The sequence below is a fragment of the Castor canadensis genome, chromosome 8 (assembly GCF_047511655.1).
Source record: "Castor canadensis chromosome 8, mCasCan1.hap1v2, whole genome shotgun sequence".
Classification (NCBI taxonomy): Eukaryota; Metazoa; Chordata; class Mammalia; order Rodentia; family Castoridae; genus Castor; species Castor canadensis.
The window spans coordinates 152,180,399-152,208,226 of record NC_133393.1 but is presented as its reverse complement, the minus strand read 5'-3'; the positions used below and the strand labels follow the sequence as shown (position 1 = coordinate 152,208,226).

At 44.2% G+C, this 27,828-nt stretch overlaps 1 protein-coding gene across 2 annotated transcripts in view; it reads left to right on the top strand.

The window, feature by feature from the left end:
- Nucleotides 1-21,199, top strand: part of Poldip3 (DNA polymerase delta interacting protein 3) — a 37,978-nt gene extending 16,779 nt beyond the window's left edge. For both annotated transcript variants that reach the window (XM_074084611.1, XM_020174193.2), the window contains 6 exons: nt 5,018-5,113; nt 7,643-7,822; nt 8,391-8,468; nt 12,563-12,692; nt 17,965-18,031; nt 19,017-21,199. In XM_074084611.1, the coding sequence (XP_073940712.1) occupies nt 5,018-5,113; nt 7,643-7,822; nt 8,391-8,468; nt 12,563-12,692; nt 17,965-18,031; nt 19,017-19,194 (729 nt within the window). In that variant the 3' untranslated portion in view covers nt 19,195-21,199. The remainder of the gene's footprint in view (nt 1-5,017; nt 5,114-7,642; nt 7,823-8,390; nt 8,469-12,562; nt 12,693-17,964; nt 18,032-19,016) is intronic.
- The last annotated feature ends 6,629 nt before the right edge of the window (nt 21,200-27,828 follow it).

Below are 27,828 nucleotides of genomic sequence, written 5' to 3'. Positions count from 1 at the left end.
ATCTTTTGTTTTAGGAACTGATGCTAACCCATCTTAGGGTGTGTGACTCAAAAATACCTTGTGACATCCCATGAGCTTGTGGGATATTTTGATCTTAACAGAGGCTGTTAAATGTTTTTTCTCTCAGATCTTGAAGAATCCTCCATTTTGGGTTTTCTTTGCATATTCCCCAGTACTCATGACTGACTACTGCTCCACTCAAGAACTAGAAATCCTAAAATTTTTTAGGAAATGGGAAGTCAGTCTGGCTGTGTCTGGCTGGAATGGGGTGTAGGCCTAGGTCAGGAGTCTCTTGTCCTTGCTTTCTGTGGTTGGGGACAGCAGGGATCCCTTGGAACCTGTGGTAGCTATGTTTAAGGAGAAGGAGTCCTGTTTAGAGTTTAGTAGAGTTAGCCCTTATGCTAGTAGTTTTATAGCCTGGAGATGAGAGGAAACAAACTTGGTTAGAACATTAATACAAGGTTTAATGTGGAGCATCTGGATATCCTGGAGCTATAGAAATAGTAGGTAATTAAAAAGGCAAGAGTGCACGTTTCTGTCTAATTGGATGGTAGACAGGCATGGACATTAGGTAATCATGCTTATGAACCTCTTCTCAGCCTCTCGGCTTTAGTTGTTTTTGGAAAGGCTGGCATAAGTGACTTCATTAAGAATATGAGAAGTTCCCCTCTTGTCTCAACAGTTTTTTGTTTTGTTTTTGTTTTAAACTGACTCTGAATGGTCCTTCATTGCAGGAATAAGATGTCCCTGTAGGTTTTTCCTCATTGTTGGGGTGAGATGTCCTGGTTGGTCTGATTTGATCCCATATTGGAGGGGAGTGATAGGCAGGTCAGGTGGGAGTCTGTGCTAATAAGACCCTTTTGACCAAATTTAAGCAACAAAGAGGTTTAGAAGGAATGGCTCATAGGCTGGAGTCCATTGAGTTTGCCTTGTTGTAATTAGGAACACTTGGTCCTAAACCTGCCAAGAGGTTACCATCATTACCAGACCCCTTAAGGTCCACTCATACCCTTTGCAACTTTTTCCGAGCCTCTGGTTTTTGTCCCATTCTGCTTTTCTGTTTTGGTACAGTCCTGTAGGATGAAGTTCATTTTACAGAATCATTTCTTATCCAAAAACATTTTTCCTTCTCTTTAACTTACTTTCTCAAAATAGCCTTCCTACTTGCTGATTCTTTTCTGTCTCTATCTTTTCACTTTGAAATTAGACCAAATTGTTTCTTTTCCCAGTAAACCTTTAGTAGCATGTATTGCAATGAAGAAACAGGAAGAAAGCAATCTTAAAATGTTTTATAATTTACAAAAACATGTTAATAGACCCACGTATGTAAGAAACAGATTAAGATCATGTATCTGAACGATTTTTTTAGATCCCTTTTGCCACTTTGCATTTTAAGATTGCTACCTTTTTCCTTTAGTTCACATCTGAAAGTTAATTCCTGTTTGTTTGCATTTTAGTTAGGCCTACCTAAAATAAAATAACCAATTTTAGAGTGACAACAGTAAGTTTTATATATTAGCTTTATAATGACAGCTTTAACAGCCATGCCATAGGTGTTTATACATACATGCACATTCGCACAAAATCTTAAATTGGGCATGCTGAACCTGACACATGCATAAAAATGAAAACACCAGAAAAATCAGCTGCAGTAAAAAGCCATTTGTCTGGAATTGCGGGGGCAAAAGGAGTTTTTGCCAATGCTCGATAAATTGATGCACAAAAATGACACCTATAATAACTTATGTCAATTTAGAGTACTTAGACCTTTTAGCTGTGGGTTAATTACAGTCCTCCTTATGGGGCAACAAGATGTCTGGCAGAGATGGTTGCTGTGGAGTTGGGACACTGGAGAAGGTGTGGTGGGCCTGTCCACGGCAGCTTCATTTCCCATTAACCACAAGGTTTTTCCAGAGAGCTTTTAAAAGGTGAAAGATTTATATGATCTGAAGAGAAACCAGAGTATCCAGAGAGCTTTTAGATGGAGCATAAAGCCATGTTATGCAACATACAAACACAAAGTGAGCACCAAACACAGAACAAACAAATGGAAATTTTGTTTTTCTTTTGTTGGGCCCGAGAGACCAAAGGGAGTGAAACCAATTTAAGAGGCTCTCCCAAACTAGAGAATACCCGGGGGAGTGAGGTAAGACAACTGGGAGACTTTAACTAGCAGCACAAAAAAGGGGGAAAAAAAATGAGGAGAGCAGAAAGCTTTTCTTCAAAGCAGAGGGTGAAGAACAAAGTCAAGAAGACAAGGAAAAGGTTTAATCACTTAGGAAACATATCAGAGACTCAGGAGATGATCTATTAGACCTTTGAGAAACATTAAATGTGGAAACAGATCTTGAGCCACTTTCTGATTAGTGGTAGATGAGCTAGTCCTATAAGTGGAGAGGAGAAACCGCACCACATGGACAGTGCTTAGAAGGAGGGGAAAGAAAGACTGGGGGAAAAGCACCTGCAGAGCCAAGCAAACAGGCAAGTCCTCAGCTCTGACAGAGTTGGGAAGGATTAGGCTTATCTTGTGTGGAAATAGATATAAGCAATCTGAGTCAAGGCGGAGTCAAGGCGTATTCAATTTAAGATCTTAGTCACAGCACCAAACATGTCACTTGAAAGTCATTACTGTATCTACGTCAGTCCTTGCATGAGAGAAGATTTCAGGCAAGACACAGAAATGTAGAAAAATAGTAGTAAAGTTTATTAGGAAGGGAATACACTTTCAGTAGATTCAAAGTAGTCCTCTAGAACAAGACTGACCTGTTTGTCTACTATGTGTTTAGTTGTTTGTTTATTTTTTGCAGTACTGGGGTTTGAACTTAGCCTCACGCTTGCTAGGTAGGTGCTTTACCGCTGAGATACTTCACCAGCCCAGTTTATTGATTTTTAATTATAAAAGTTACATGTATTTAATGTAGAAAATTTGGGGGGAGGGTAATTCATGCACAGCCAAAGCCAGTCAGAGTTGAAAATTTGCCATACCTTCTTCTTGGGTGGGTTTTTTTGTTTTTTTTTTTTTTTTGACAGTACTGGGGTTTGAACTCATGGCCTCTTACACCTTGAGCTACTCCATCAGCGTTTTTTTATGAGCTTTTTCGAGATGGGGTCTCCCAAACTATTTGCCCAGGCTGGCTTCTAATTGGGATCCTCCTGATCTCTGCCTCCTGAGTAACTAGGGTTACAGGCATGAGCCACAAGCACCCGGCAGTGTGGTTTTTGTGTGTGTGTGTGTGTGTGTGTGTGTGTGTGGTTTTGTTTGGAGGGGAGGGTTGTGCAGTGCTGGGATTTGAACTGAGTCTACACCTTGAGTCACTCCACCAACCTTATTTTTGTGAAGGTTTTTTTCAAGGTAGGGTCTCATGAACTATTTGTCTGGGCTGACTTCAAACCCTGTCCTCCTGATTTCTGCCTCTTGAGTGGCTAGGATTACAGGCGTGAGCCACTGGTGACTGGCTAATAATATACTTTTTTTTTCTTTTTTTCTGGTCATACTGGAGTTTGAACTCAGGGCCCCATGCTTGCTAGGCAGGTGCTCTCTACCCCTTGAGCCACTCCACTAGCCCTGTGGTTTTGTTTTGTCCTGTTCTGTTTTTGCTGTGCTGGGGATTGAACCCAGAGTCTAGCCTATACTAAGCAAACACTCTACCATTGAGCTACACCCCAGCCCTCCTTCCTGGGGTTTTAGTGTGTCATTCCTTTTTAATACATAGTTACATTTGTGGTTATATTCTTATCCAGTTTTGTACCATTCTTGTTTTGATTTTGTAACTCAAGTATTTTCCTATGTTTCACATTTGCTGTAAACATTAACAACTGAATAATCCTCTGAATTGATCTAGTTTATTTAAAACATTTTTCTTATTGTCATTGTTAGAAATCCTGCTGTGAACATCTTTGGGGATAAAACTTTCTAGGGTTTGGACTTCTGTAGGCTAGATACCTGGGATGGGCTTTTCAAGCAAAAAGATATATAGTTATGTACTATATAGTATCGTTTTGGTTGATGACAGATTGTATATGCAATAGTATGTAGCACACAGCCTAGATGTGTAGTGATACCATCTAGGTTTGTGTAAGTACACTCTGTGATGTTCACACAAAAAAATTTGCCTAATGACTCATTTCTCAAAACATTTCCTGATCATTAAGCAGCACATGAAGTAAACAGATATTTTAGGAACTCTTCATAGATACTACTGTCTACTTATGAAAAGGTACTTCTGATCTAGGTGCTGGTGGCTCGCACCTGTAATCCTAGCTTCATGGGAAGCTGTGATCAAGAGAATCCTGGATCAGCGCCAGCCTGGGAAAATAGTTCAAGAGACCCCATTTCTAAAATAATCAGAGCAAAATGGACTGGAGGTGTGGCTCAAACTGTAGAGATCTGAGTTCCAACTCCAGTCTCACCAAAAAAATAAAAATAAAAGAATAACCAACACAAAAAGGACTGGCAGAGTGGCTTAGTGGTAGAGCAACTTGCAAACAGGAGGCTCTGAGTTCAATTCCCAGTACCTCCAAAAAAAAAAAAAAAAAAAAGGAATGGTATTTCTAGCCAGGCATCAATCACTTGGAAGGCTGGAGGCAGGAGGCTTAGAATTGAGGCCAGCCTAGGCTACATAGTGAGTTGTAAAGTCAGTCTGAACTACATAGGGAGACCCTGTTTCAAAAAAAAAAAAAATACTTCTGGTATGCCTAGAAGTTGCGCAGCACTTTTTATTGGGCCCTGTGAGTGGCAGTCACCCTGTCAGGACTTGGGCCTCAGACTCAAAGGCTAGTCTCCCCAGGTTCCTCCACCTCTTTTCCCACCTTCTCTCCTGATCCTTGGTGAACTCCAGCAGTCATTTCCCTGCTGGGCTTGTTCTAGATGTCTTTTGAGACCATACATGCTAGCTTTCTCTTCCTTTTTAGTTTTCTCTCATGCTGGGGATCAAACCCAGAACCTCAAGAAGTGTTTGATAAGCACAGGACCAATGAGATGCACCCCGCAGCTCAGCATGTATTTCTTTATTTTCAGAATTTATACGACCTAGATGAAGAAGATGATGTTGTAACACCCGTTCCTACTAAACAGATGAAGTTTGCAGCCTCTGGTGGCTTTCTCCACCATGTGGTATGGCATTTTCCTTTTGCTTACACTCATTACATGTGTTTGATCAAATGAATGGAGGGGTTGTAGAAATTAGGGCCTTTCACTGATTTGGACTTTAAAATTTTCAGAGCTGGACCTAACCAACCCCTTGATGTTACAAATGCTGAGACTGGGGAGTCCAGGGATTTGCTCAAGGTGCCCTAGCAAATGGAATGCAGAGCTGCAGTTCCCAGGCACTGTGCTTGAGACACTTGGGGGAAAATGTGATTGTCTTGGTCCATTTTATGGTGCTGTAACAGTACCACAGACTGGATAAATTATAAACAGTAGAAATTTACTTGGCTTATGGTTCTGGAGTCTGGGAAGTCCAAGATGGAGGGGCTGCATCTGGTGAGGGCCTTCTTACTGAGTCAGGTGAGCATAAGCATGCAGAAGGCAGAAAAACCAGCCAAGCCCATCCTTCTAACCAGCCCAGCCCTGTGATAACGGCTCATTCATGGAGAGCAAAACATTCTTTTATTTATTGATTTATTTACTGTTATTTTGGAAATTAAATTGTAGCATTAGTGTTTGAGTGGATATTCAAACATAGCAGTGAGTAATCCCACAGGAGGGAACTCTAGTTTTTTTCCCCTTGTGACAGTACATTCTGCTGTGATCCCACTCTTAGATTCTGATTTCCTAGGTTATTAACAAGAATTAATCTCACCTGGCCCATGGGCTCCAGTAGGTGGAGCCTGTGTCAGAGAAAGCTTACTGGTCAGATGTCCCACAGAGAAATAAAGTGGAACTTTCTGCAAGCATCAGAAAGTCCCAGTGGTCCCACCGCTTTCGACTCAGTGGGTACAACCAAGCCACAGCACAGAGGCTGGTGGGCTGCCCAGCCAGCCAGCCAGCACCCCACCCCTCGCCCCTGCCCTATGGTGGCCACCTTTTTTTTTTTGTCTTTTTTGACTTTCAGAGATCCAAATACTCAGCTTTGGTTATTGTCCTGAGTAGACCAGTTTCCTTGTTACTGATTTAAGAGCTTTTTTGTTATTGTTTTGATGAGACTGGAGTTTTGAACTCAGGACTTCATGCTTACAAACTAGGCACTCTCCCATTTGGTCCATGCCTCTGGTCCATTTTGCTTTGGTTATTTTGGAGATAGGGTCTCTTAAAACATTTGCCTGGGCTGGCCTCAAAACTACAATCCTTCTGATCTCAGTCTCCCAAGTAGCTAGGATTGCAGACGTGAACCACCAGCTCCCAGTTCTAACTTAAGTTTAAAAGTGGTTGCCACATTGTTTCTTTATTAAAGGACCAAGTCTGTCCATTAACTAGGTCATTTGAGTCTGTCATCAAGGGAACCATCAATTGGCTCAAGCTAGTGTCTAAAACTAATTGAAAAAAAGTGTTTATATTAATTCATTTATGATTTCACCTTTCTCCCACTCTGTGGTTTGGAAATTATTACATTTGTTTTAGGAATAAGGAAGCAGGCACAGAGAATTTAAATAAATCTGCTTACCATCAACCATAAGGAGTAGATCTAGGCTGGCGGAATGGCTTAGTGCTAGAGCCAGCCTAGATCTAGATAGTAGATATAGGTAGTAGATCTAGTTGTTGGGCCAAAGTACTATGGCTCCCAGGGCCATGTGGGTAACCACTCCACTGTGCTGGCTCTTGAGACACAGAAAGTGGCTTAAGAATCCAACCTGAGGGGGATGCTTCACCCTGACTTGGAGAAGCCTGGTGAACTGTCCCTGCCCCATACTTTGATCTGCCTCTCTGGCTGCTACATCCCTCCTTTCTTCCTGGGTTAGTACCTATAAACTCTGGCCTAACCTCAGCAAGAGCACCTGCTGCTTTAGTGTCAAGCATTTTTAGTTAAATCTGCTAGCATGTCCTTGACAGTCGGGGAGCTAAGGAGGCCAGGGTTGTGCATGGTGCCTCTGCACAGCCAGATCAGGGACCAAAAAACTGAGTTCTGGACCTTAAGGGTGAGGTCCTGTGGAAATAAATGGAGGGGATGAGTCCTTCAAGATACACCATATGGATATGTGGAATTACCACAGTGAAATCCCCATTATTATCAATGTATGATAATTCAAAAGTAAAATAAATGAAAAAAAAAAATGAGTGCCTGTCCCCAGCTAGCCTGCAACTGATGATCATTCCACTATGATAGAAGCTTACCTAAGAATGAACTTGACCTCAGGCTTTTGGCTTTCTGACCAGCTAGCTATAAATTGTAGGGTTTTTGGAATATTTGAATGATGTGGCCTGTGGCTCCTGGTTAGGTTTCTAGATAAAGCTTCTTGCCAAAACTTCCAACCCTGTGGAAAGTGGCTTCTATGTGCTTGGGCTGCGTGCTTTTTTTCTCCTCCTGCCCTTCCCCAGGGGATGTCAGGACAGCCAGCAGCATGTTTTGCTTCTATCTGCTAGTGAACATGATCTGGGAAGCAGCACGGGTCCGTCCTTTTACCTAGCAGCTACTGTCACCCCCTCTGGCTTTTCCAGAAGAGTCTGGATCTCTGGCTTCTTAGATTTCTTTCTGCCTCCCTGCAGGCTGGGATGAGCAGTTCCAAGCTCTCCATGTCCAAGGCTCCCCCTCTCACCAAAGTGGTTCAGAATGATGCATACACTGCTCCTGCTCTCCCCTCCTCAATTCGAACGAAAGCCTTGACCAACATGTCCCGGACACTGGTGAACAAGGAGGAGCCCCCCAAAGAGCTGCCGCCTGCTGAGGTAAGGTGAAGGTGATCACTCTCCAGTCAAGAATTAGCCTGTGTTGGGTGGACAGTGTGCTATATGTACCCCAGAGGGTCCTTACAACACCTATGTGAGGTAGCCGTTGCCATCTTCTTTTTACAGAGGAGCAGACCAAGACCCACAGACCCCTGTCCTCAAAGAACTTTCAGGCCAGTGGGGACACGGCACTTGTAAAGAAATCACCATCTATAGTGGCTTAGTAGAGGGTTTCCTAGGAGAGAGCGTCTAGGAGCCAAGAGAAAGAGTATCTTGGGCCTCTTGGGAATCTGGGAAGACTTTAGGACAATGTGTCATTTGATCTTTGATCTGGCTGGATTTGGAAGCATGAGTAACATGCCAGGCAGATTTGGGAAATGAGGAGAGTCCATTCCTTTAGTACATGGTGTGAGAGTGTGATGGGCACAAGGGTCCTAGGGTTCCCATTGTGGTGTACTCTGCATGAGGCTTCCTCTGGGCCTTCCTGGTTGCGTGTCTGAAGTGAGTGTTCTTGTGTGAGTGCACACCTGCCCTTTGACTCATGGTAATACTCTTGTCTGTGTGGCAGCCTGTCCTCAGCCCCTTGGAAGGCACCAAGATGACAGTGAATAATCTGCACCCTCGAGTCACTGAAGAGGACATTGTTGTAAGTACTATGGTCTGCCAGAATTTTCAGTCTCAACTGTTTCTGTGGTACAAGTCCCTAAGACCACACCTACTTTAGTGATTTGCTAGAAATCATAGGGTTTGATAGATCATCATGTTGGGGCTAAGGTTTATTACAGCACAGGGATACAGAGCAAAGTCACCATAGGGAAAAGGTGCATGGGGTGTAGTCTTGGGGAAACCAGGCTCAAACTTCTAGAGTCCTTCCAGTGGTGTCACAAAGGACGTACTTTATTCCTCCTGCAAGTTGTGACGACACACAAAACCATGGACCTCACTAAAGACTCGGTGCCCAGAGGTTTTGTTAGGGACGTTGTCTGCTTAGCATGTTGCAAATTTCTACACTCTACAGAAGGAAAGTAAGTATTTAGTACAGACCATTTTGTTTGCACAGTTTAGACACTGTGAGCCACTCTTACCAGCTAGGGTGGTGGGATCCCTCCTGAAATCAAAAGTTTTCAGACACCAACCAACAGCCTCAGGCTGACCTATCCTGGAGTAGCGGGGATGGTCTTCATGAAGAGGGATGCTATCCCTGCATGTAAGCCTTGGAAGTAGGCCTTAAGTAAAACAACAGTCAGGCCATCTCTGTTCTCTCTCTTCACAGCTTCTAAACCAGAGCCACTTGCTTGTCCTGCCTCTCTGAGTCATGGGAGTGTCTGTCATATTGGATCCTAGTACTTCTGTGTAGCATCCAGTGGTTATTTTTCTTTGGGTTTTTGTTTTGTTTTACAGTACTGGGGTGTGAACTTGGCTTCTTACTTGCAAGGCAGGTACACTACTGGTTGAGGCTTGAGCCCCACTCCTAGCCTCCTACCACCACCATCCTTTTTTTTTTCGGTGTGGTGGGGCAGTACTAGAGTTTGATTCAGGGCCTTGTACTTGCTAGGCAGTTGCTCTACCACTTGAGGCACACCCCCAGCCCCCATGGGCAAAATCTAAGGGGAACTTCCTGGTAAGTGAGAGCCTAGAACCAGCCAGGTCTTCCTTTTCGACCTCATTTTCATTTAGGTACTCAAGCCATTCATTTAGAAATCCGATGATCTGTCAGAATATAAAATGAATACAACTGGAGACTCCCAACTATTCCCTTCAGCCAAGTCTCAGATTCTGAAACAGCCCACGCTGGTTGACACATTCGATAAAGGTCTTAATTCTGAATTCATGAGCACTGTGTGAGTGACTTTAGAACTAAAAGGTTCCACTTCTCCTTTTGTAAGCACAGTGCAGGCAACAGTGCACATAAGAAGAGAAGTGTAGCCTGCTTTGGGTAATACTTGACAAGTTACAAAGAATTAAAACTTTTCCTGATTATAAAAGTAATAATAGCTGGGTGTGGTTGTACACTACTGTAATTCCAGGAGACTAAGGTCAGCTTGGGTGACATAGCAAAACCTCAGTTTCAAAAAGGGGAAAAAATAACTACCATTAATTGAGCACTATGGACCAGGTGCCAGGTACTTTGTATGAAAGATCTCTGAAAGTACTTCGTGAAGGATTTCGATGTGGACTTGGGTGTGGCACAAGTGGTAGAGTGCTTTTCTAGCAAGCATGAGGCCCTGAATTCAATCCCCAATACTGCCCTCCCCCCCCAAAAAAAGGGAAAACGAGTTACCTACTGTAATGATCATCACTCAGAAAATTGCCAATAATAATAATTACCTTCCACTTTTCTACTTAAATAGCTAACATTAAAAAAACAATAGTAACAAAGTTGGGAACCACTTGGTTTTGATATTTAATATTTTCTCTTTTATCATTAAGTTGGTCAGCCTTTCATCACTGTGACAGATAACTTAAGGGAGGAAAGATTTGGTTCATTGTTTCACTCTGTGGTGCTCAGACCCATTGTTGTTGGCCTCTGGTGAGTGCCATCACCACACCATCATGCTGGTACATGATAGCAGAATATTAGCCCTCACAGACACACCCAGAGATGCACTTTACTAATCTAGGCATCTCTCAAGATTAACTTTAAAGCCTGGTGTGGTGGCTCAAGCCCATAATCCTAGCTACTCAGGAGGCAGAAGATAGTAGTTTGAGGCCAACCCATGCAAAAAGTTCCTGAGACTTCATCTTGACCAGTGGCTATACATGTTGGTGCATACTTCTCATCCCAGCTACTCAGGGAAGCACCAATAGGATTGTGGTTCAGTCTGTTCTGGACATAAGGAGAGACCCTATCTCAAAAATAATAATAATAATAATAATAATAAGGGCTCGCTGCTGGCTCAAGTGGTAGAGTACTTACATAGCAAGCATAGACCCTGAGTTCAACCCCTCAGTACTGTGTTTAAAAAAAAAAAAGTAACCATCAAAACAAATTCTAGGGCTGGGGGCATGGCTCCAGTGATTGAGCATTTACCTAGCAAGCACAAGGCCTGGTTCAATCCCTAACACTGTATAAAGAATAAATTAAAAGTTTTTTAAATAAAAAAATGAAATTATTCCAGGGACCTTTCCATAAGCCTTCTCTTTGTCTTCACAACAACCTGTGGAAGACAGTTACAGATGAAGAAATGACATACATGCTGATGGCCTGTGTTCTAGTCTCCACCTGGTATTCCCTTTCTGGTCAAATAAAATGAGGGGATGAGTTGAACATGTATGAAGCACTGCCTTAAAAATGATCAGTTGGGGTTCAAACCCCTGTACTACCAAAAAAAAAAAACTTTCTGGGGACTGTGGACATGGCTCAAGTGTTAGCACACTTGCCTAGTAAGCATAAGGCCCTGAATTCAAACCCCAGTACCAACAACAACAACGAAAAAAATAGATCAGTTGGACTTTCCAGCAACCCCAGGAGGGAGGCTATACCAGTCCTTTTCTTACTTGCAGAAAAGCAAACAATCCTCCCAGAAGTTAAGAAATGTACAATTTGCCAGTTTTAGTGGCATATCCCAGTAGTCAACTAGGTGAGAAAGAATTGGCAGGAAGATCATGATTTCAAGGCCAGCTTGGGCTACACTTTTAAAAAAGAAAAGAAAAAAAAGGAAGAAATGTACAATTGATCACCCAGCTGATAAAGGCAGAGCCCCAGTCATCCAACCGTGCTTCTGACTTAGAGTGAACAGCTGCCCCTGTTTTGTTAGAGACTGCCCTGGTTTTTGCACTCAAGAGTCTCCTGATGGCCAGGCACCAGTGGCTCATCACTATAATCCCAGTTGCTCAAGAGGCAAAGATCACGAGGCTGGAGGTTCAACATAAGCCTGGGCAAATAGTTCATAAGTCCCTATCTTGAAAATACCCAACACAGGAAAGGGCTGGCAGAGTGGCTACAGTGGTATAGCGCCTGCTGCTAAACCATGAGACCCCTAGTTCAAACCCCAGTACCACCAAAAAAAAAAAAAAAAAAACAACAAAGTCCCCTGTTCTGGAAAACTCCTCAATCAACCCACTGAGGACCGAGGACTATTGGTGATCCTAAGTAGAACTTCAAAATTTGTCACCCTAACAGATTCCCAGGTGATATATTAGCAGCTGTCATTCTTTGGTGACCCTGCACACCCATTTTGTGACAGAGAGTTCTCTGAGAGTAATTCTATAACTGTTATCCCTGTTGAGGAAGGGGGCATTGAGAACTTTGACAGTAGCCCTGTGGGAGGTTAAAGGTATTAGTGGTCCCATACCCCTTTCTCACTACCAGTACACCTTGTTCCTTATCTGGTCCCAAGTTGAGACCTGTGAGTGTCTCAAGAATACCACCTGAAAGCCAGGTGCTGGTGGCTCACACCTGTAATTGTAGCAACTTGGGAGGCTGAAATCAAGAGGATCAATCAGCCCAGGCAAATAGTTCCTGAGACCCTTGTTTCCAAAACTGTCCAGAGCAAAATGGACGGGAGGTAAGGCTCAAGCAGTACAGTACCTTCCTAGCTAGCCATCGTGAAGCCCTAAGTTTAAATCCACCCCAATCCCATCACAGAAAAAGTGATGGCACCTGAAACAGAGCCTCCCCAAGATCTTGGGCGTGGCACACATTTAGCTGCAGTACTACCACTGCAGAGCCCTCAGAGTGTATGAATGGCAGGCAGTTGGGGATTCTTTCCCAACTTCAGCCTGTCTTGTTCTTTGCAGGAGCTTTTCTGTGTGTGTGGAGCCCTCAAGCGGGCTCGGCTGGTCCATCCTGGGGTAGCAGAGGTGGTCTTTGTGAAGAAGGATGATGCTATCACTGCATATAAGAAATACAACAACCGGTGTCTGGATGGTAAGTTGGAGAGAAAGCTACCACCTTACGCTTCTGTTCCTCTGTCTGCTTGCTGTTGGCAGCAGGTCATCCAGGGCAAGCTTTCCTCTGAGGTGGGTGGAAAGATATTCTAGGACAGCCACCCTTCTGGAGTCTTGTCAGCACCAGGGACAGGCAGGGATGGTATAGTCTAGTACAAAGCTGTGGGAGATACCATTTCGCTGTGGATGGATATCTTTAAAGGGCCTTGCCAGGGAAGCCAAGAGCCATATGCCACCCCCTCCACATGTTGGCCTGCTTTCTGCCAGAACACAGGTTCCTCAGAGACCTGGAGCCTTACCTAAATGTTGGCACCTGGGTGAGCTCTGTGCCCAGTAAGTAGCTTTATTCATCTCAGGGTAGCTTGTAGAGAGAGAGAGAAGCTCTGTCTGCCATGCTCCTTTTGCACTTCTGTTGTCATTGTTTTCATCCTAATGAATTGATCCTTTAAATCAATTTAAAGTTTCCTTCTTTATCTCTCTCAACATTTTTTTGTTGTTTTAAAATCCTTCATCTTTATAAGTATTAGGGTTGCTGTTTGATGCATCTTTTTCCATTCTTTCACTTTCAACCTTTTGTATCTGTGAATATAAACGTATATACAGGCATATCTCAGAGATTGTGGCTTCCATTTCAGACCATTGCAGTAAAGTGATTCACAGGAATGCTTTGGCTTTTCAGTGCATATAAAACTACAGTTACACTGTACTGTGCTTTATTCACTGTGCACTTGAACTATGGCTATAAAATGACAATAATCTGAAGCTTCAGCAGGTTGTTACTTTTTTCCTGGCGAGGGGTTTTGCCTCGAGATTGGCTTCTGACTGATGAGGGTGGTGGTTGTTACTGGTTGAGGTAGCTGTGGCTGGTTTCTTAAAATAAGAAGACAACAGTGAACTTTGCTGTACTGATTGCCTCTTCCTTTCACACAGTGCTTCTCTGTAATGTGCTATGCTGCTTGATAGCATTTTACCCACAGTAGAACTTCTTTCAGAATTGGAGTCTAACTCTAGACTTCGGGAGGCTGAGGCAGGAGGATCACTGGTTCCAGGTCAGCCTGAGCTACATAGCAAGACTGTTTCTCAAAAAGCAAATAAAAAACTGGAGTCAGGCTGGGGAGAGCTAGGGAGTAGAAAACATGCTTATCATGAGCAATTCCTTGAGTTCAATCCTCAGCACCAAAACCAGCAGCAGCAAGCACAATACAAATAAACGACAGCAAATCTGGAATCAGCCCTCTCAAACCCTGCTGCTGCATTATCAAGTAAGTTCATGTAACATTCTAAATCCCTTTGTTGTTTCAACAGTGCTCATGGCATCTTCACCAGGAGTAGATTCCATCCATCTCAAGGAGCCACTTTCTTTGCTCATCCATAAAAAGCACCTCTTCAGCCATTAAAGTTTTATTATGGAATCACAGCAGTTTAATCATATTTTTAGGCTCGCCTTCTAATTCTAGTTTTCTTGCTGTTCCTATCACATCTGCAGTTCTACTGAAGTTTTAGACCCCTGACAGTCATACATGAAGGCTGGAATCAACCTTCCAAACTTCTGATAATGTTGATTATTATTATGACCTCCTGCTGTGATTTGAATTTTTTTTTTTCTTTTTTTGGTGGTAATGGAGGTGGAACCCAGGGTCTTGCTAGGCAAGTACTGTTCCACCACTGAGCTATACACCACCAACCAAGTGCGGTGCCTGATGGCATGAAGACTATCTTTTCACAATGTTTCCAATTTACTTTGCCCAGAAGCACTGTCTGAGGCAACAATAACTTTTTGTAGTCTTTCTTTTTTTTTTCTGAAGTTTCATCTTTTTTTTTTTATTATTATTCATTTATTCACATGTGCATACATTGTTTGGGTCATTTCTCCTCCCTGCCTCCCTTCCCCACCCTATTTCTTTATTTTAAGTGCTCCTGAAATACTCAATAAACCATGTTGTAAACGTGTCATTATCGAGCCTTTATGGTTCTGTTGCAGAGCCCCCAAGAAATGTTGCGGGAAATTACTATCTGAGATACGGGACACTGAGGCAGATTAGCAGGAAGCAACTTTTATTGTGCTGGCACAGACTCAGCGGACTCATGTCCAAAGGCTGAGCCCCGAGAAGAAGAGGCCTCACCTTATATACCCTGCAAGCAGGTTACAGAAGCAAAAAGCAAAGCTGAACCCACTTGTGGCTGCATGTGTCTTCATTGGTTATTTTATTTCCCCAGTGCTAGGTGACCATGTTTCAATTCTAAGTTTTATCTCTCTGCTTTGCCATCCCCTCCCCCTGTCTCGTCAGAACACCAGCCTGTCTGTTTCTTTTCTGGCCTTCCTCCCTGCTACAGTTCCACTTACAGAACACAGGGTAGACTTAGGACAGTTCTATAGCCCAGGCTGGCCTCAGACTTGTAGTCCTTCTGTCTTAGCATCATGAGTGCTGGGATTACAGATGTGCACCACTAGGAAAACTCTTAAAGGTCATAAGATTTTCACAATGGTAAATGAGCATTGGCTTCACTTAAAAGTCACAACCATCATTAACCCATAACAAGAGACAGCCTATTCTTTGAAGCCAAGCATTGTCTTTTCTCTAGGTATGAAAGTCATAGATGGCATCTTCAATTGACAGGTCCATTTCAGCTACACTAAAAATCTATTGTTTAGTTGTCTTTACTAGGTCTTCTGGATAACTTGTTGCAGCTTCTACATCAGCATTTGCTACTTTACCTTGTACTTGTATGTTGCCAAGCTGGCTCCTTTGCATAAACCTTGTGAACTAACTTTTGCTAGCTTCATACATCTTCCCACCTCTCCCAGTCTTCATAAAATTAAAGAGAATTAGGACCTTGCTCTGGATTAGATTCAGGATTAGGTGACTGCTGTGGCTGGTTTATTCTTCCATCCAGACCTCTGAAACTTCTTCACATTAGTGATAAGGCATTCATTGGAATACCACTTTTAATTTCCTTTAAGGATTTTTCATTGAGGGAGAGGAAAGATAAAGGAGAATGATGGAGGAGAGTGAATTCAGCTTTTGTAAGTACTTTTGTAAATGTCACAGTATACCCCCAGTACAACAATAATAGAAAGAAAGTGATTAAAAATTTATTAAAAAACAGAGAAGAGGAGGAAAAAAAGTTTGCACTCATAACTTAGCTGTTTGATACAAAAAGCCTAGCTTTGGCTTATCCCAGCTTTCAGCATACCTTCTACACTGAGCTTAGTCATTTCTGGCTTTTAATTTAAAGTGAGAGACATGTGACTCTCGAGTTGAATACTTAGGAGATCATTGTAGGGTTATTATTTGGCCTGATTTGAATATAGTTGTATCTCAGGTTATAAGCAGGCCAGAGGAGAGGGAGAGAGATTGGGGTAGTGGCCAGTTGATGGAGCAGTCAGAACACACATTTATTGATTTGTTTCTAGCTTACAATACCTCAACGATTTTAAAAGTATGTCAAAGATTACTGGTCACAGACACCTTAACAGACATAATAATAATGAAATGTTTCAAATATTGCAAGAATTACCAGTGTTCTTCTTCTGTGGGTTTCTTTTGTTGCGTGAATATTTTTAGTAATGAAAGTTTTGCTATGAGTTTTGAATCATTTTCTTTGTGGTTGCTGAGGGTTCACAGGGTATGTTTATAATTTTTTCAAACCTGTTTCAGATTAATCCAGGCTTGATTCTAGTCAGATGTAGAAACTTACTCCTGTGCAGCTCTATTCTTTTTCTCTTTTTTGGAGCTTTTACTGTTACACATCATGTCTTATATGCAGTGGGCATGCATCCTGTATAGCACAAATTTTTCCTGGACAAGGGGAAGTCTATACATATGCACCTGCATCCTTCGTTCACTTCATAGCCTAGCATTTTCTCTTTCCACACACTTCACAAGCAGATTTGGGTGGCTTCTCACTGAGTACTTTCTGTCTCATTTCCACACTCCCCTCCTGTATGAAGCAAGGCTTGTTGCCTGTTTGTGTGAGGTTTCCTCACGCTCTGGGATTTTCTTAGTGACTGCATGTACTAATTTTCTTGAGACTTGGTGCTTTAAAAACAAAAGAGGTTTATTTAGCTCTCAGTTCTGGACACCCAGGGGTGTGGCACTGACATCACTTTGGCTCAGGTGAGGACTTCATTGTTACTGAACCCAAAGTCTGTTTTGAACATCTCACAATATGCCACTCACTGAGATGACAAGTTTTGCAAAAGAGAACAGGTTTATTCACAGTGCAGCCAAGCATGGAGTTTGGAGAGCATGTCTGAAATCTGAAGATAGGGTTTAGGGCTATTTATGGATTAAAGAATCAGGATGAGGGCTGGGGTGCTCTTGCCATGGACAACACCCTGAATTTGATTCCCAGCACCAAAAAAAAGAACTCAGAGTGATCTAAGACATGGGGAAAGGTGACTGGAGATAAGGAGAGTGAAGTAGTTGGTGGTCTGCACACGCATTGTTAGACTTCCGTGCCCTGCATAGGACACATCTTGGGGGAATGGCTGTGCTCAAACATTCGAAAGGTTCAGTTTTGGCCCCATGACTTCGAAGATTCACCCATCAAACACTTAGCAGGCTCAAGTGAAGGGTTGGTGGTTTTAACTAGTTTAAGCTCACTCCAAGTACCTGGAAAAGAACTGAGGCAACTGTTACCATTATTGGAGCATATTACTCAGCTACATGACTCTAAAATTGATGACAAAACTGATAGCAAGTGAGACAAGCTGGGCATAGTAGCATAAACCTGTAGTCCAGCTACTAAGTAGGCTAATGCAGGAGGATTGCTTGAGCCTAGAGTTTGAACAGTCAGCCTGGGCAGCATTCAGATTTTCCCTTGGCTTCATCATGCCAGCAGCACATGGAGAAGCAACTGAATTGCTTCTGATTACCTAATCAGTCCCATCAGGCCCCACCTCTTAAAGGTGCTTCCCCCTCTCAGCCTTACTACACTGGGGACTGAGCTTCTAACACATGAGTCTTTGGAAGACAAAGCACATCCAAATCCATAGACTGGGTCTGGCTGATACCTAGTAGCTCTGTCTCTGGCTGTGGGGGCAAACTGCTAGTTGTAGACTTTGTTAGACAGGGTCTCAGTATGTAGTCAGGTTGATCTCAAACTCATGATCCTCCTCCTGCCTCAGCCTCCTGAGTGCTGGGTTTACAGGCTAGCACCACAGTAACCAGTGGTGGGCTTTGACCTTTGTCCTTTCGATGAGGAACTGAGATCTCATGACAGAACCTTTTCTTTCTTTGTTTTTTCAGGGCAGCCAATGAAATGTAACCTTCATATGAATGGGAATGTTATCACCTCAGACCAGCCCATCCTGCTGTGAGTTCCAAAGGGGGGGCGGGGAGGGACTGGCTTTTCTGCATGTTTTCTCTTTTATTCTGAGGGAAAAGTTGCCTGCATCACAGCCGTTCTCTATCCTCTAGTCCATCTCCTCTGTTATGATCAAGGTGCTTCAATCAGAATTAAGTGCTTTGTCTCATCATTTCCCCAGGGATTGACCCTACAGGGGCTGCTCCTCAACCTTATAATTTAGAAGCAGCAGAGAGCAGGCCACTTCTAACCCCCCTTGCACAACTCTTTGTGTCTCCAAGTGAAAGAAAGCTGCACCTCCTTGTAAGTGACTGTGTTAGGCCAGTGCCACCCCTCATTTCGTTACACTCCGATATAATGCGCCTGGCCCACCAGGAGGACTTTTTGGAACCTAAGATTCATAAAATGTTCCAACTGGCAAGACACCATTTTCTAGATAAGCAGGCAGACAACCAGGAGGAAATTGACTTGCCAAGGTGGTGGACTCTTGCAGGGCAGGCCTGGAATAATAGACTTTGAGATTTAGAAACACTGGGATTTGAATCTGGATAATGAACGTTGTGATTTGAATAAATTTCTAAAACTGTGTTCCAGGAATAAGTTACGTTCTAAAAATGTTTTAGGGTTTTGTAACCTGGTGAGTTTGGGGATTGTTGAGCTAAACAGAGTTAAATCAGTTGTTACTTATACTAGATCGGGCATGTTCAGGTGGTATGGCTGTGGATGAGCTGTTATTAGGACTTTGGTCTTTATGGTATACCAGTGTGTGTTACCATGCAGTGTTTTCTAAACTTCAGCTTTAGTGCACTGCAGGCTGCATCTCGGTTTTCTCAGTTGTAAATAAGAAAAATACAGGTTTGCTACAAGATGAAGTGAGAGAAAGGGGTTTGGAGAGCACCACACCCAGTGCCTGTCCCAAAACAGATGTTTAGTGAGTATAGGGTCCTCTCTGAAGGGAAACTGACCAGGACTTGTTCTTATCTGCTCTCTACAGGCGGCTGAGTGACAGCCCCTCAGTGAAAAAGGAGAGTGAGCTGCCTCGGAGGGTGAATTCTGCCTCCTCTTCCAACCCTCCTGCTGAAGTGGACCCTGACACCATCCTGAAGGCACTCTTCAAGTCTTCGGGGGCCTCTGTGACCACACAGCCCACAGAATTCAAAATCAAACTTTGAGAGGGCAGTGAGGCAGCCAGAAGTGGGGCAGAGGAAGGTGGCTCTGTTTCCCAAGGCAAAGCTTGTGACCAATGGGCCGTCGGACTGAAGCCCCCTGAGCGTGGGAAGGGTCGCCAGGGGTAGAGCTTCCTCACTGGACAGGACCCGCCTTTCTGTGTTTGTGTTCTACCCTGTACTCTTCTGTATGTTAACATTTTTTCCTGTAGTTTGTTTCTTCTCCCTCCACCTCATCACCAAGGTAGGCCTGTGTTTCTCAGAATGTGCCTCCCTGCCCTCAGTCCCAAGCTGATAGCTTACCTGAAAATGGTGCACTAAGCTCCTGGATAGTGTTCTTATGGCCCTGTGGGAAGCAGGGCAGGGCTTTTGGAAGACATTGCTTTTTCCATGGGCAGAGAAATTGCCTTCCCTTCTCTTTTTTAAGTTTTTCAAACAAAGCAGGGAGTGAGAACCCCTGCTGTGCTAATAGGAGCCAGATCAGCTTGATAGCAGTGCCACTCACCCACCCAGTCAGTGGGGGTGTCCTGGGCAGGTCACAGGTCACAGGTCTATTGTCCTCTCTAGACCTGAGTACTGATCAGGTCTGTGGCAAGGGCAGGATGAGGCTCCTGCTCTGCTAGGAGCAATGTAACACCAGCTCTTGGCCTTGGTGGGGCCTCTGCTGTCTTAGGCAACCCAGAGTGAATTTCCAGAGTCTGTATGTTTCCCTTGTTCTTGGAACAGTGCTGAATTCCCAAGTCTAGTTCACTCATCCTTTTGGGTGTCATTGCTGGGTGAGGCCCAAGTTACAGCCCTCTTGGTTCTCCCCTCACCTGGTGGTTATCATACCTGGTTTTGGTGCAGGTGCCAGTTTCCTGCTGCTTGGGCCGTTAAAAGGCCCTGCCCCCGTTCTGCAGCTCTGTATGATGGGAGGTGTTGGCTTGCTTCTGGCTCTGCCTTTCTGCCCTTAGTTGTATAAGACAACAGTCAAAGATGCCAGCAGCATGTATCCAGCTGCCACCAAGGGACATTATCACACTCTTGAGTGACCCTTCAGGGGAGCAGGGCAGTCCTACCAGGCACACTGTGGCCGCTTCTCCAGTCCCCATCCCAGGCAGTTTGGGGCAAAGCTGTAGGACACAGGTGTGTGCTGTGGATGCCAGGGCAGCATTGCTCCTGGGGTCACTCAGCACACCCCTGCTGAATTGTTGGAACTGTAGAGAATCCAGGCTGTATGAACTGGAGCAGGGTGGGGAACAGGATTCCAGGAGCACTACAAAATCAGTAGCACGTGCTGAGAAAGGCACAAGCCCAGGAAGCAAAGGTAGCTGAGACCATGCACTTCTCAAGACTTGCTTGAGGCTAGCCCAACAAAGAGAACCTAGACACTCAAGTGCCCCAGAGTTAAATCTACCAAGCAGGAAGGATCCAGAGTTTGAGCCCAGCTTCAGTCCTCAGATTTCCAGGCCGGGGAATCCAGAAAGGGTGCCTGGGGTGCTCCACTTTCCCCTTCTTTAAAGATTGCTGCTTCTCTTCTCTCACCCTCTTGGAATGGTTCAAATGTATTTCTCTTTAGCAGCTGGAAGACATTCCTCCTATACTTTACCCTTCCTGACTCAAGAGAGCACCCAAAAGGCACTAGGGCCTGACTTCTCAAGTACTGGGAACAGTTGAACCACTGTTTGGACTTACATAGAACAGGGATGGTAGATGCCCTGCCTGCAGCTGTACCCTCCCCTCTTGTTCCCAAGCAGGTGTGCTCCAGTTGTCACAGAATTGCCCTGAGTTCAGCTGCAGCCTCCTGGCCATGTGGTGCATTGAGGGGAAGGAGACTTATTTGCCTTCCCTGCTCTACAGGATGTCTTCCTGGGAAACTGAAGAAAAGGTGGTTGGCCAACCCTGTGTCCTTTTCCCATTCTACATTACTCATCTGTGTCTTTTGTTCAGGAGAGGAAAAGGCATTAAGGGATGGAGGTGACTCTGTATTACTTTCCATTTCTGAATAAATGTTTGTTATTCCTACCTTTGAGCTGTAGTTTCTTAGATTGTGCTACGTGGTCTAAGTGAGAGCTGTCACCAGAAAGCAGGCATTTGCCTCTTTGTGTTACTGTTCACTGGCCATGTCCTTTGGGCCTTTCCTCCCAGAAATCATTGAACCTCAGTCTCTATAGCTGAGTGGGTGTAAGCGATAACATCTGAGAAGCACTTGACATGGGAACTCCATCTTCTAGGCCTGAAGTGAGCACAGTCCATTCCACCATAGTGTTAGAGCACTGTTTACAGGGAACTAGGGAGCCAGGCTGAGGTCCTTTGCCTTGCTCTAAAGAAATTCTACTCATGGGTGGAATTTGCCTCTTGGTTACTGATGACTGATTTCGTTGTATTAAAAAGTAGGTACGTGCACTTGGGAGGGGGAATCAGGAGGATCATGAGCTCAAGGTCAGCATGGACTACATGGCAAGACCCTAGTTCAAAAAACAAGTGCATAGGAAATGCACATCCCTGTCCGCCCCACTAAATACAGTCCTGGACGTTTTGTATAAAACAATCCTAAGAGCCAGGCATGGTGGCACACACAAGTAATCCCAGCACGCAGTGGAGGCAGAAAGGTTGCAAATTCAAGGCAAATCTGGGCGCTATATCATGAACCTGTCTCAGGTGGACCGACTGGGGACGTCAGGACCCCAAGGAGTGACAAGAACTAAGTTCCCTGGGTTTTCATTTTGCTTCCCAGACCCTCAACTAGGTGCTGGACAAGCTAACAACCTACAACACCAACAGATACAGACCCATAAAAGCCCTCTAGCCAAGGGTGGAAACCCCAGCCAGACTTGTAGAAGGGATTGCAACCCCAGCCATCACCACAAAGGTCAAGTCGGGTGCCTAGACTGTTACTCTCCCCAGGCTGTACTGGGACACACCGAGACCCCTGCTAGGGTGGTGTCAGAGAAAACAGTAGGAGCTGGGAATTTCACTTGGTGTCAGTGGAGGCCACGTGGGTTGGAGAAATTAGGCAACCCCACCTTTGGGTGCTGGCAGCAGGACTAAGGGAATGGTGAGCTCACTCCCACCTAGCAGCAGCAAGGAGACCCATCTTGGGTATCAGCGGATGCCCTTCCACCCACGTGTGGCAATACACCCATGATGCCCTTCTGTCCCTGCCAGGGCAGTGTCAGAGGACTTGCAAGGGCTAAGTGAGATCCAGTTTCACAATAACACCTAAAACGTTCATGTCAAGATTGAAAATCATGCATACGAAAACCAGGAAAACTTCACTTTGAGAAAAAACAAGACATCGCCACCAATTCTAACGGAGACGTTAGAATTATCTGACAGGGACTACTTGTTTGTTTTGAGATCTCACTGTGTAGGTCTCCCTATGTAGGCCAGAGTGGTCTTGAATTTTCCGTCCTCAGCCTCCTGAATACTGGGATTATAGATGTGCACCACCACTCAGGGCTTTCTAACAAGGATTTTTTTTTTTTTTTTTTTTGGTTGTACTGGGGTTCAAATTCAGAGCCTCCAGCTTGCTAGGCAAGCTCTCTACCACCTGAGCCACACCCCCAGTCCTTTCTGCTTTAGTTCTTTTTTAGCTAGGGTTTTGATCTTTTTCTTGCAGTTGGTGTAGTTTAAGTGCTAGAGCGCTTGCCTAGCAAGTGTGAGGCCCTGTGTTCAATCCCCAGAAAAAAGTTCTGTATCCACAGAAAATGCAGTTTAGGAATTAGGGTTAGAACTATGGGTATGGTTCAAGCCCAGGGCCCCTCCCCCCAAAAATTAGGGGGAGTGTTTAAGCCTCAGATTGAGGGAAATGGAGATCTACCCTAAAAGAAAGTTTCTAAACGTAAAGGAAAAACAGAGAAGGAAACTTGGAACAATAGGAAGGAAGAACAACAGAATAAAACTATGGGTAAATAAAAGTCTTGAGTTTTTGTGTTGCTTTTTGCAGTGCTGAGACTTGAACCAGGTGCTAACACTATCTGATTATATAATTTGATTTATTGGTTGATTGATTGAGCAAGAGGGTCTCACTATGTAGCCCAGGCTGGACTTGAGTGCTGGAGTTGCAGGCATGAACCACCACATTCTGTTAAATTACTTTATAAATGGAGAGAATAAAGGATGCAGTGGAGCTGGTGTGGTGCATGCCTGTAATCTCAGCTACTTTGGAGGTGGAGATAAGGGGATCTCAAGTTCGAGATTCTCCCTCGAAATGAAAGTGAAAACAAGGATGAGGGGCATAGCTTACATGGTAGGGCACTTGCCTAGCAAGCGTAAGTCCCTAAATTCACTCCCGGTACAGGGGAGATGATGTAAAGAGAGGGAAGGTTTCTAACAACCACAAGCTGCCAGAGTGGCTCAAGTAGTATTGCACCTGCCTAGCAAGGGTGAGGCTCTTGAGTTCGAATCCCCAGTAAGGAGGTTTGGCAAAGTAGCTCAGCTGGTAGAGGAACTGCCTAGCAAGCATGAGGCCCTGCGTTCAAACCCCCGTAACGCAAAAGGAAAAAGAATACAAGCATTGAAATGACTCGTGCTTCCTGATTTCAACTTGTTCTACCTAGCCATAATAACCACAACCATGTGGTGCTAGCATAAGGATAGCACATAGGTCAGTGGAGTGCAGTGGAGGCCAGAAAAAAGCCTCATGTCAGGTGGCAAAACCATTCCGGGGGGGAAGAAGTGTCTGTCTGCTTCACAGCGGTGCTGGGGATGGAACCCAAGGCCACACGTGCCAGGCAAGCGCTCTACCACTGAGCCACACTCCCAGCCCTGGTATAACTCGATAGCCACAAGAAGTAAATATCACAGCCTGCCAACACACTAAACCCCATAAATTAAATACTCTAAAGGGGTAAATTTGAGCTGGAATGTGGCTCAGTGGTGGAGCATTTGCCTAGCATGGTCGAGGCCCTCAGTTCAATCCTCAGCACGGCGGGGGTGAAGTTTTGAGTTTTTTTAGACAAAAAAGAAAAAAGTGTGGCCCAGGCTGGCCTCAAATTGTCAATCTTCCTGCCTCAGCCTTTCTAGTGCTGAGATTACAGGTGTGTGCCACCATGCCCAGCCTAAATGGATACATTTTACAGTATATGCATTATATGTTAATAAAGCCGGTATAGGACTGGTGAAGTGGTTCAGATGACAGAGCACTTGCCTAGCAAGCATAACGCACTGAGTTCATACCCCAGGACCACCAAAAAAAAAATAAGAATCTTTAAAAAGATAACTTAAAAAATATTTTTCAGCAGGCTGGGTGCAGCGGTGTGCACCTATAGTGAGGCAGGAGGATCTGGAGTTGGAGGCCAGACTGGACAACATATGAGACCCTGCTCTCCCAGGAGAAAACAGTGGATTAAATCAGGGTAATTTATTTTCTCCACGCAGGTGGGCAGCATACAGCAGCAGGTCCCAAGGAGGGTGTGGGAGAGGGCACCAACCAACTTCTGCTCTCCCCATCAATGGGAGCTGGGAACAGGGCAACCAGGCCGCAGCAGCCTAAAGAGGGAACGTCAGGGAGTCACTTAGGAATTGGAGCTGAGCAGCTCCTGGGGATTTGTTCAGACTGCAGCCCATCCACCCTCATGGCCCCCTTCCAGGATCCTGGTTGTTGAATCTGTATAGGATATTGCAGAGGCAATCTGCTTTCTGTTTGTTTTTGTTTTTGGCAGCACTGGGGTTTGAACTCCGGGCCTTCACCTTGAGCCACTCCACCAACCCTATTTTTGTGATAAGGTTTTTCAAAATAGGGTCTCAAGAATTATTTGCCCGAGTTGGTTTCGAAACACAATCCTCCTGATCTCTGCCTCCTGAGTAGCTAGGATTGCAGGCGTGAGCCACCAGTGCCCATTTTTTATGTTTGTTTGTTTGTTTTTTAGTAAAGCAGGAAAAATTAGGCAGAAATAGAAAAAGGGAGAGAGAAACATAGCCTGCTTCCCATGTAGGAAACAAGACACAAAATGGAGCCGGGCGCCAATGGCGCAAATAGTTCCAGAAACCCTATCTCAAAAAGGCCCAACACAAAAAAGGGCAGCTGGAGTGGCTCAAAGTAGTACAGTGCCTGCCTAAGGCCCTGAGTTCAAACCCCAGTACCACCAAAAAACAAAACAAAACAAAATACTTGGAGGAGTGGCTCAAGTGGTACAGCACCTGCCTAACAAGCATGAAGCCCTGAGTTCAAACCCCAGAACCACAAAAAAAAAAAAAAAGCAGTTTATAGAACGGACAGCTCAGTAGAATACTCCAGTGAGGCAAAGTCCCACGCATCAGAGCTTGGGATTGCAAGGGCACCTCACCCCACCTTTATCTTGGAAGTCAGCCAACAGGGCTGAAGACTCGAGATAGCTGTGATTCTCCCACTCTTCTCTGGAAATGAGATTTAACAATAAACTCCATCACAGAAATAAACCTGACTAGCTACTGTTGCTTATTCAGCCCAAACCGATGTCACAGGAGAACATAAGGACTTGTACAGCGTCTGTGGAAACCAGGAGAACAGCCACAAAAGAGAAAAATCAAGGGAGCGTGGCACTAACAGATGTTGGTCCCCTCGTATTCCCCTGGAAGTCGTTTTGTGTGGCAAGGCGTAAGGGAATTACCGTAAGCATTCGTTATTTACAAGTGTTCACACTTTTGTGGGATTTACAGAAGCAAAATGTAGATGTTGAGACCTGTTAAGAGGTGGCCTCTTTTATTTGAAAATGTGTTGTCTACTTTAAGTTCATTTAGTATAAATATTATTACACCTCAGAGTTCAGAAACTTTGCAGTCCTAAAAAAGAAGGCTTAAGTGATGTAGTCATTGGCAAGGTTGCAGTGACTACAAAAAATGGAAATATTCCAATTAAGTCAATGAAAATACTGTGTCCCTCGTGCTGGGTGAGACTGACTTTGTTTAGCAGCACGTGTGTAGCAGTCATTGAATAATGTCACTGTCACTGGTTTGTTTAAGCAGGGCACAATTTATATCGGGAGAAAGTTAAAAAGTAGTGGAACAGAAAACATCTCTCACCTAGAGCACGTGGATTGTATTATATGACAACTACTTAAGATGTCACAAAGACAGGAAGCTGTTATTTGAGCCAGCACTTGCTAGTGGACCAGTGAGTAGAAGCCTTGACTTAAACGTTGATACTCAGAATGTGTGACATTATGACATAGTAAATTAACTGAAATGTGATAACGATAGTGACAACAGAGCTATCATTGATACGTCTTATTTATTTGTGATACCTGGATTTGAACTGAGGACTTGGTACTTGCTAGGCAGGCATTCTGCCACTGTCACCACGCCCCCAGCCCATTTTGTTCTGATTGTTTTTGAGATAGGGTCTCACTTTATGCCTGCGTGGCCTGCGCTGCTATGCTCCCATTTGTGCTTTCCATGTGGATGGATGATAGCCACACGCCAACACGCTCAGCTTTTTTATTGGTTGAGATGGGGTCTCACTCACTCCCCTTTCTTCCCCCCCCATTACAAATCCCCATCCTCCCAATCTCTGCCTCCCCAGCAGTTGAGATTACAGGCATGAGCCACACACTTGGCATGATTTAGTATGTTTTATATCCAAAAACTCTCCATGTACGAGTAAGAGATTAGACGGTTCTTACTGGGCAATGTCGTCCCACCATCACAAGTGTGGACACATTGGAGGTTTGAGTGACAGTTCTGTTCATTATTTATTCTACACTTTCATTTTTGTACACCTTTCAGATTTCTGAATGCAATTTTTTCATTTTCCCTGTGCGTGTGTGTACATAAATGTGAATGATCTGCTGGTGTATTTAGAATCCATAATGGTTAAAAAAATCCAACATCTGGGCAAAGACAAGACCCCGAGTTCAAACCCCACTGCTGCCAAAACAAAGAACTTAAGAAACAAAAGAGAAGAACTTTTCCTATCTTCTGTAGATTCATTTAAACCTATCAGATGTTGTTGAGAAGAGTGTACTGACATAGAATGGTGTCATTTTGTAACTGTGTACTAAATATTAATATTTAATATTAATATCACATCATCTTTGCTAGTAACATTTGTTAGCCAGATGTCAGGTGAAAGGGCTGCACTGTCATCTCTGTCACATACATGATTGCTTTCTCATTTTGATTCATAGAAGAGCACAGCAGCAGGAAACACCAGTAACATATGCTATTAAAAGGCCTCTTTCCTTTCCTAAATGCTTTGTTGTTTTGTCGGGCAGTACTGCAGTGGGAACTCAGGTCCTGCTTGGTAGGCAGGCACACACCTCTAGCCCTAGCAACAGTTTGGGGTTTTTTTTCTTTTTCTTTTTTTTTTTTTTTTTTGGTATGAGACCAATCATCCCTGGCTGCTAATGGGGTATGCAGACACTAGGTCTAGGTTTTTGTTTGTTAGTTTTTGGCAGCACCAGAGTTTGAACTCAGAACTTCACACTTGCTAGGCAGGTGCTCTTACCGCTTGAGCCACTCCACCAGCCCCAGACAGGCATAGTTAAGAAACAATTCATTCTGGGCTATTGGAGTGGCTCAAATGGTAGAGCACCTGCCTAGCAAGAATGAAGTTTAAACCCCAGCACTGCCTCCCCACCAAAAAGAAAGAACTTTTGTGTGTGTGTGTGTGTGTGTGTTACTGGGGTTTGAACACAGGGACTACACCTTGAGCACACTCCCCAGCCTGTTTTTTATGAT